At 37.1% G+C, this 10,020-nt stretch overlaps 1 protein-coding gene across 1 annotated transcript in view; it reads left to right on the forward strand.

Moving 5' to 3' along the window:
- Nucleotides 1-10,020, forward strand: part of Ppme1 (protein phosphatase methylesterase 1) — a 45,500-nt gene that overhangs the window by 28,556 nt on the left and 6,924 nt on the right. Inside the window, exons 6-11 of the mRNA XM_013014171.1 lie at nt 1,589-1,743; nt 3,054-3,144; nt 5,375-5,440; nt 6,742-6,865; nt 7,761-7,890; nt 8,771-8,815. Coding sequence (XP_012869625.1) covers nt 1,589-1,743; nt 3,054-3,144; nt 5,375-5,440; nt 6,742-6,865; nt 7,761-7,890; nt 8,771-8,815 — 611 coding nt within the window. The remainder of the gene's footprint in view (nt 1-1,588; nt 1,744-3,053; nt 3,145-5,374; nt 5,441-6,741; nt 6,866-7,760; nt 7,891-8,770; nt 8,816-10,020) is intronic.

Consider the following 10,020-nt stretch of genomic DNA (forward strand, 5'->3'; position numbering starts at 1 on the left):
GAAGGGGAAACAAAGGAGGAGGCTACAATGCTTGATAAGAAATGTACTCATTATCTTGTCCATGTAATTGTAACCCCTCTACAGTATTTTCACAATTAAAAAAAAAAAGAGTTGTGGTTCTGGCATTTGATGAGGGCCTTCTTTCATTACAACATTTCTAAGGGTTTCCCATGATGAGACTGATCAAGGAAGCCAGGGAACTCTCTTTTGTAACAAAGCTATTCCCATAATTCATTAATCTCTGAATGAGTTAATCTACTCATGAAAGCAGTTGACTCATGATGCAATCACTTCCATAATTCTGTACTTCAAATTATGTAACCTTAGCAGCACTGAGTAATTATTTTTGTCTTCCACTGAGAATTTTGTGATTTGTATAGTAGCCGCACTGATGTCAAAAAAGTGAGGATACCTCTTTAAGAAAAACAAACAAACTTGGCCTTCTTGTGTTAATTGTATTATCTCTATCTAGCTGCTTACTCTGTTTTACTTTCTTTCTTAGTCTTGAATTTAACTCCAAATGAACATTAAACTATTATTTTCACTTTCAAAATTTGGTGACTTCCTTATCTCCCATTCATATTGTCTGCCACTCCTCAGCTACCCTATTTTCCTTGTAATTGTTATATGAGGTTTTTAAAATTATTTCTTACATAATTAATATTTGTCTTTGCCAGACTGTGGAGAATATATTTGAAAAGCTGTGTCTTCCCTACATTGACACTTGTCATATTTTTTATGCTTCAGTATGCATGACACTCAACAAGACAAAACAGTGTTTTGAAGTTGACATTTCCAAAAGAATATAATAGAATCAGTAGCCTCTAGAAACACATTTCTTGTTCTTATCCCACCTTGCTATACTAGGAGGACCTACAGGCAAATAAAAAAACTTCATGCTTCAAAGTTTAAAGTTTGACTATTAAAGAGATCTGCTTGTAATTGAAGACTAGAACAAAAGCCAATAAAAATTAATTCTGAACACCTTTCTAGTTTCTCAAACACTGTACTAATATTTAATATTTATTTTTAAAATAACTATGTTAGATTTTACTAATGATTATTTGTACAGCACTCCATTTCAAAGTAGTGTCCCATTTACTCAGAGCAATCTTGGTCAGTAAGTGACTGACTTATCATTTTATAGATTTTGAAAATGAGTAAGAGATTAAGTAACCCAAGATTACAGAAGTAGAAAATAAATTGAGGCTAATGCTCATTTTGTGACTGTAAACTTCATTACAATCTATATGGGGAAACTGAGGCATAGAGTAATAATTATTTGTTCGGAGCTTCAAGCTTAGTTTCAAAATAAAAGTGTATGTTTATGTCATTGTGTAAAGAACAGTACATGTGTAATGTAAAGAAAATTGGGTTTTTAGTTCTTAATCTACATTTATCAGGAGAGGTAGGCATATGACTACTTGCATAGATTATAGGGGGTGGTGTTAATGTAGGTGTGCTTGTAAGAGGGGCTTATAGATCTTTACCATTTCCCAGGACTTTTAGTTACAAACAAAAGGAAAGAACTGAAAAGGAAACTAGCATTGTATGAGAGCATTCCCAGCTTTTTGTTTTTCCTTTGCAGAGATGTTGGCAATGTAGTTGAGGCCATGTATGGAGACCTCCCTCCTCCAATTATGTTGATTGGACATAGCATGGGTGGTGCTATTGCAGTACATACAGCATCATCTAACCTGGTGCCAAGCCTCCTGGGTCTGTGTATGATTGATGTTGTAGAAGGTAAGTTTTCTTAGTGCTAAACAAATCAGAATCATTAATATGTAGGAGCTATCCATGGTAAATTACCATGTTTTAAGTTATTGTCAATTGTATTCACTTGAAGTATGTCATTCATAAGTGAATTTCTCACTGATGAACTTAGTCCCCTTGTGATCCAGCATATCTTTTTAAAATTAAATAACTAGTCATGTTATCTGAACCTCTTCATTAACATCCGAGTATAATGGGTATGTATGTGTGTGTGCAGGTCCTAGGGCTTGAATTCGGGGCCTGGGCACTGTCCTTCAGTGTTGTTGCTTAAAGCTATCACTTTGCTACTTAGGCCACACACAGTTCTACTTCTGCTTTTTGGTGGTTATGTAGGGTAAGATTCTTAAAGACTTTTCTGCCTGGGCTGGCTTTAAACTGTGATCCTCAGTCCATGGTCAGCTGGTCCATTGCTTTTTAAATAATTTTTTCATGCTTATCTTGGGGCTTGAACTCAGGGCCTGGGTACTATCCCTAGGCTTCTTTTGCTCAAGCCTAGCACTCTTATTACTTAAGCCACATCTCCACTTCTGACTTGTTTGGTAGTTTATTGGAGATCAGAGTCTCACAGACATTTTTGCTCAGGCTGGGCTTTGAACCACAGTCCTTAGATCTCAGCCTCCTGAGTAGCTAGTATTATAGGTATGAGCTACCAGCTTCTGGCTTAATCTCTTGCTCCCCCCCCCTTTTTTTTGCCAGTCCTGGGGCTTGAACTCGGGGCCTGGGTGCTGTCTCGGAGCTTCTTTTTGCTCAAGGCTAGCGCTCTACCACTTGAGCCACAGCACCACTTCAGCTTTTGCTCTTTATGTGGTACTGAGGAATTGAACCCAGGGCTTCATGCATGCTAGGCAAGCGCTCTACCACTAAGCCACATTCCCAGCCCCGTCTATCATCTTTAAAAGGGTATGATAAGGCTAGACATCATTGTGAGGTAATGTGGTAGAGTGAATAGAGCAAAGCTAGCCAAGAAGCAGAGAAAGAAAGTGAATGGTTGGGGATATAATATATCATTCAGGGGTACACCCCTCCCCAGTTACCTGCTTCCTCTAACTAGGCCCCATATCCTAATAGTTTATTCAGTATGTTCTCATCAGTGGATTTCCCACTAATCAACTGAGTCTTCTTATGATCCAGTCACCTCTCTAGTGTCAGGATGGGGAAAAAGCCTTCAACATTATGAGCCTTTTTTGGAGAGACACTTCATATTCAACTATACTTCTCATTAAGTGTAAGTGCTTAGAATGAGTTAAGTACTATGGCTAAAATTTTTGTTTAACATCCAGGTACAGCTATGGATGCACTCAATAGCATGCAGAATTTTTTACGTGGCCGTCCTAAAACCTTCAAGTCTCTGGAGAATGCTATTGAATGGAGGTAACTCACAAATTTATGTTGTCTTAATTTTAAATGATAAATTACAGCTTTTCCTTTTTGTGACCTCAAGGAACAGAAGGAACAGAAGGTCACTTTATAAGCTTTTATGTAAAAGTATACTAGTAAATACTTAAAAAGCAAGCTTTAAAAAAATACAGTATTGAAATCCTAGCCAGAGCAATAAGGCAAGAAAAAGATAAAAAAGAGATCCAAATAAGTAAGGAAGAAGTAATTCAGATTATCCCTTTTTGCAGATGATATGATACTGTATCAAGATGCATTATGCTCTTAAATTGACATAATAAATTGAAACCCCTTTGTACAATTACTTAAAGATAATTAAAACAAAAATCCCAAGTTTTGAACTCTGGGCCTCTTGCTTCTTGTGCCTGAGGCTGTACCACCTGGCCATTCCTTAGCCCCTTCTCAAAAAAATCAGTATTTCAGAATTGGTGATTTAGCGGGTCCTTTTCCAATGAATAGTAATATCTCCTAGGACCTAAGTAATTGTGGGTCATCTATTATTTCTGCCTCTAAGTTGAGAGCTTAGTCTAGGTAGTCTCTAAGGATACTCCATGGTTCTGGATTCACTTCCTGTTTTTCAGATAAAATGATAAAGAAACATAGGATGGGATATAAGTTTGTTTTTCTGGGGTTGGGATAAATAAAAGCCTTGTGGCTAGTTTATTTAAAATTTCTAACAAAATCAGTTATGGCTTCTACTTAAAGGATGTTCGGTAATGAACATATTCTTTAGTCAAACATTTTTATGAAATATTCATTTAACTTACTTTGTGATAAAAGATAAAGATTCAAAAATGAATAGTATTTCTCCCCACAAGGAGATGTCTTAGAATAAGCTGTCTCAAACATCCCAATTTCCTTCCTTATCTTCAAAAATCTCTCTAGTCTTCTTTCCAGAATCCCTTTTATAACTCCTGAAAGTTACCAGCTAACTCTGTCACCAAACTTGCTAGAGATTTTTTACTGTTTATCCCTAAAGTCCTCCACGTCTTCCTTGAGGGCATGTTCATATTGTTAATTTTCATTAATGTCTGTCTTAAAGACTGAATCATAAGAGCAGAAACTGTAATCTATTTCTTTTATACTTTCATGCACTATAAAGCATTTTGCTTGCTGCCCTAGCAAGCAGAACTTGTTGGTTAACTAAATGGGATATATCAAGTAGAACTATACAACCAAGAAACCATATCCAAGAGAGTTTTTCTAGGACACAGGGACTTGTGCTAACATACACTTGTCTTTACTTTACTTGTCTTTGTCTTTACTGAGATTGCTTTTACTATCCCTTGTTTACTACTTAAGACACAAGAATCCTGTTCTTGGGAAACCATGGCATTGAGTATTGAGAATGCAACTGCTGCCAATTCGGCATGTACCTTAGGCGCCCTGTCTGCTTTTCCAACAATAAACAATGAGAAAATAATCTAAGTATGGTTCAGTTATCTAAATTTATCCTTTTTCCAAACTTTAAAAATGAATTTAATAATAGGCATTTTTTTTAAACCTGGGTATTTGCTAAGGGTGGATTTGAAAGGCTAGAGGAGCAGTCTACAACTAGCTATCCCCAGCCCCTAATCTACTTTTGTTTTTGGTGGTACTGAGGTTTGAACTCAGGGCCTCACACTTCGTAAGCAAGTGTTCTGCCACTTCAGCCATACATTCAGCCCTTTATTATTATTATTTTTCAGACAGTCTCACACTGTCCAAAGCACACTGTCCAAAGTGCTTTGGACCACAACTACAATCCTCCTACTTCACCCGCCCTTGTAGCGAGGATCATGGCATACACTACTTCACCTGCTGACCGCCCTTTTATATTCTGCTTAATTTCTTAAGTCCTCAGTTTACTCAGGACTTTTGGGAAGTTTTCTTCATTCATAATAAAGTAATTATCGTGAGCCTTTCCTTATTATATTAACATTATATTTGTTAATCTTTCATTCTACTGAGTTACATGTGTCTTGAGGACATATCTGACACATAGTACCCTCTTGTCTTGGTAAATGTTTGTGGAACTGAAATGGTAGTAATAATGTCTTTATTATCTGGCTCATGGCCTTAATAGGCAGATTAAGGACAGTGGCAACATAGGTAACCACAACTTTTTGTCTGATCTCACAGAATCTCCAGAATTACTATTTGACTCCAGTACATGAAAAGATGAATCCTGAATAACTTCCACTCTCCTTTCTTGCCTTTCCCCTAGTGTGAAGAGTGGCCAGATTCGAAATCTAGAGTCTGCTCGTGTCTCAATGGTTGGCCAAGTCAAACAGTAGGTCTTACTTTTGTATTTCATTTTGTTAAGAGGCTGAAACATGGTGAGGGAATTACAGATTGTTGCTTTTGGTTTTCATCTATTCTACCATCATGTTAAATACTTTTCATTGTTTTAGATAATTTTATAGATTAGCTCAGTTGGGAGCCAGCATAAAGATAATTTCTCTCCTCCCCTTCCTGTCTTTATTTTTTCTTTTAAGAAATCCCCAAACCAGTAAGTATTTTCTTTCTAATACTGTATTACATTAGTACGTGTCTAGGTATTAACAAGGGTAGATTCTAAAGTAAGTATTAAAAAAACGATGAAAGGATGACACTGATCAAAAGATGCTTTATACTTATAAATTGGTTCGTTGAGTCAAATTTCATTTGAATTTGAATCAGATTAATTCAGCAAATCAATTTTTAAGTACAATGCAATTTTATAATAGTGACAGTTATCACACCTAAACAATTAGTAATTTTTAATGTTACCAAAATCGAATCAGTATTTGTGTATGTTATCATCTAATTTAAATTTTTATTTTTTTTACAAATAATTTATATACATATGTATGCTAGGTAAGCATTCTACCACTGAGCCACATTCCCAGCCCTAGCAGGTACCATTTTCAAGAGAAAAGCAGAAAAAAAAAAGAGAGAGAGAAAAGCAGCTGGCCATGGTCATTGTAATAGCCATTTTCTATTATCTCAAGAGATGGGACCTTATACTGTATCTTCCCTTTGAGGCTTATTCTAGTGTAAACAGTGTGCAGCAGATAAATACCAGGTTTTGGAGTCAGTTACACCTGAATTTGCCTTGTAGCTTTACCAGGTAGGTAATCCTGAGCCATTTTCTTAACTCTTTAGGACTACTTCATAGAATTGCTATGAAGATTATATAAGACAAACCCAATAAAACTCTCATCACTATGCTTCAGGAAATGGTTCTTCCCTTTTTGGGTGGAACTACACATCCTTCTGTTGCCAGGGGCAGTGTTAAGATTATAAAAAGCTATAAGTGGGGCTGGGAAGGTGGCTCAGTGGCAGAGCTCTTGCCTTGCATGCATAAGGCCCTGGGTTCAATTCCTCAGCACCACATAAGCAAAAAGAAAAAAAGCCAAAGTGGTGTTGTGGCTCTAGTGGTAGAGCACTAGCCTTGAGCTGAAGAGCTGAGGGACAGCGCCCAGGCCGAGTTCAGGCCCCACAACCAGACCCTCCCCCCCCCAAAAAAAAAGCTACAAGTATAAGTATGAGATAATTTGTGATCACAAATACATGGGTGATAGTGCCTTTATTATTATTTTTTTAATCTAGATGTGAAGGAATTACTAGCCCAGAAGGCTCAAAATCTATAGTGGAAGGAATCATAGAGGAAGAAGAAGAAGATGAAGAAGGAAGTGAGTCAGTAAACAAGAGGAAAAAAGAAGATGACATGGAGGTGGGTGAAGGCCTTCATCTTGGAAAGATTAGGAGAAAAGGGTATTTCCAAGTAAGATTGGATCCCGACAGAAGGGAAAGATAATACCATTCTTTTGTCCACCATTAACTATTTTAGGGGGAAGGGACTCTAACATTAGAGATAAGTTATCGAAATTAGGATACTTAGTCTAAGTGACAATGACTTGTCTGTCCACAGGGGGCTTTTCACTCAGCTCTGAAAAGCTTAGAGGTGATGTAAGCCATTCTTTGAATTATAGCTGTATCATGTGGGTTAGCCCCAGAAAAGCTCTGCTTCAGAGAATATGCAGTTGTATTGTACTGTTTAGTCCCAGGAAGATTCTGTTCCAGAGAATGCTTGTCCCTGTTTGTTTCCCTAGATGGTTTGGTTTGCTTACCCCTCATTGTTCCCCTAGATGGTTTGCTTTTGTTGGGCTTGGGTCTCCACCCCAAATGTGTTTTTTGCCTTTTTTAGCTTTGTGTAATCTACTTTCTGGGCTGCAGGTCTTTGGGACAGGAGTTCACCTGCAATCACTAGCTCTTGAAATGTGGCTTCTCTGTATCTCATGATCTGTAAAATATAGATAGAACTAATATAACTAAGGAAGAACTAATATAACTGATCCTTTGAAATATAAAACTTAGAATATATGACCTATACTCTGCTTTCTCACCAGGCCTTTTATTGACTCTGTACTTCTATTCCTGTAGTCTTCCTGTAGGAAAAAATTCCCATTTCCCATTGTGTATTCTAAGCACATCCAAATCTTATACCTCTCTCAAGGCTTACCTCTTTGAGGAAGCTTTTTTACCTCCCTTTCCCCTAGGACCTGGTTTTTAATCTTATTCCTCCTGGAAATGTCCTTGGAGATTCAGACTTCCTTTTATTCCTCCAGACCAAGAAAGATCATCCATATACGTGGAGAATTGAACTGGCAAAAACAGAAAAATACTGGGATGGCTGGTTCCGAGGCTTATCCAATCTCTTTCTTAGTTGTCCTATTCCTAAATTGCTGCTCTTGGCTGGTAAGTATGTATGTGTGCGTGCGTGCGTGCGTGTGTGTGTGTGTGTGTGTGTGTGTGTGTGTGTTACCTTGCTGTCTTAACAAAGTACCATGGACTGGATAGTTTAAATAATAGGTTCATATCTTCTTACAGTTCTGGAGACTGAAAGTCTGAGATCAGGTTTCCAGCAGGGTTAAGCTCTTCTAAGACTTCTCTTCCTGGTTTGTAGACTGCTGCTTTTTCTTTGTGCTCTGGCCAAGAGAAAGCAAGACTAGTGTCTGATATCTCTTATAAGGGCATTAATCCTGTTGTATCAGAGCCCGATCCTTATGACCTTATTTAACCATAGGCCCAGTTTTCAGTTGCAGTTACATTGGGGGTTAGGGCTTCAAGTGGAGACACAGTTCAGTCTATAATCATTGTAAGTAGATTGTTATCTGGCTATGACCTCATTTAACCACATCAAGTGAGTAGTGAGTTACAAAGTAGAATATCATTTTCTCCCCTCTGTACCTCTAACCTCTCCACATCCAATCCCTAAAGCTAATGTGCATAAGCACCCAACTGCTTTGGCCTGGCTTTCATATCTGATTAAGCCCAAGTGCTCTTCCTAGAGCAACATATAGCCATAAAAGAATATCCTGACTATTATGAGAAAAATAATATTTTCAGAAACATCTTTGATAGTGCCAATGATTGCAGCAAATTCTCAACCTGGAAGGTTTTATCTGATGAGACTATGTCCTCAGGAATTGGGATTGACATTAACATCAGTTAAGACTGTTACCATGTTTACAGCTTTGTAACCATTTTTACTTAGTACTTGAATAGCAAAACTCATTTCACATGCTGTTTTCTGGTGAGCCACTTAACAGATTTGTTTTGTTTTGTTTTGTTCTAGGTGTTGATAGATTGGATAAAGATCTGACCATTGGACAGATGCAAGGTAAATTACCCAAAAATTATATACTTGAATCCTTTTCTGAGGGTAGGAAAACAGGCAGTCTTGTGAAAATTACCTCTGAGATGATGAGGTACAGTGAAAGAGTCAGACCTATGTTTGACATCCACCTCAACTCCTGATGTGGAAGTACTTCTGTTTTGAACAGTGATTTAAAAAAAAATTTTAAATTAAGGATTATAATGCTTAAGAGTTATAAAGATTAAAATGATATGTGTTTCAAAACTATAGTGTATTATAGAGGTATAATATGTGAAGTGATATTATAAAGTATTTTTATTATAAAGTTTTTAAGGAAGGGAAATAAAATGCAAAGGCTATAAAATCTGTTTAGAAGACACAAGATCAAGTAATTGAAGCAAGGGCTCTAGAAGAAATCTGTTTTGAATATGTTTTCCTAATAATTTTTTAACCCTTAACAAGTGTCTTGACCTGCCTCAGCTTCAGTCTTATTGATGTTGGCAAAACAAGAAAATTGATGCCAGCCTCAAGGGATTATGAGATAACGAGTAGAAAAGTGTCCTGTACACAGGAACAAGTATCTGGGCCTATAGCAATGACAGCAGTAGGAGCAGTTTACTGGAGTAAATTTTTGCTTTACTGTGGGTTTTCAAAAGTCTTGGAGAAAATTAAGCCAGCAGACATCACAGCTGTGAGGTTATGAGAAGAAGAAGTGGCAACTTCAAAACCAAGATTTTAGGCTTTAAGTAGATTTTGTTCCTGCTCTTGCTTTTCTTTTTAGTCTTCTTAGACAACTTTTTAGTTTCCATTTATACCTTGGTTACTCCCAAAACTAAACATCCAACTCCTTTCCTGAGTTCTAATCCTGGCCATCAAACGTGCTAACTGTTTGTATTTGAATGTCCTTCAAACTGTTCCTTTAGCCTTTTGGGTGCTCTTCACAAAGAAAAGAACTATATTCCCTCATACTAGGTTTTCAAAGGTTCCTGAATGATTTACAAAATTCCATCCCCAGTATATATACACAATGGAATTCTATGCCTCCATCAGAAAGAATTACATTGCCCCATCTGTTAGGAAATGGAAAGACTTGGAAAAAATTATATCAAGTGAAGTAAGCCAGGCCCACAGAAACATAGGTCCCATGGTTTCCCTTATTTGCAATATCTAGTATATGTCTGAGTCAAGCAGAAAAGGTCAGATAAGTTGATGTTAGGAAAATGAACCCT

The sequence above is a fragment of the Dipodomys ordii genome, unplaced genomic scaffold (genome assembly GCF_000151885.1).
Source record: "Dipodomys ordii isolate 6190 unplaced genomic scaffold, Dord_2.0 Scaffold22, whole genome shotgun sequence".
Lineage (NCBI taxonomy): Eukaryota > Metazoa > Chordata > Mammalia > Rodentia > Heteromyidae > Dipodomys > Dipodomys ordii.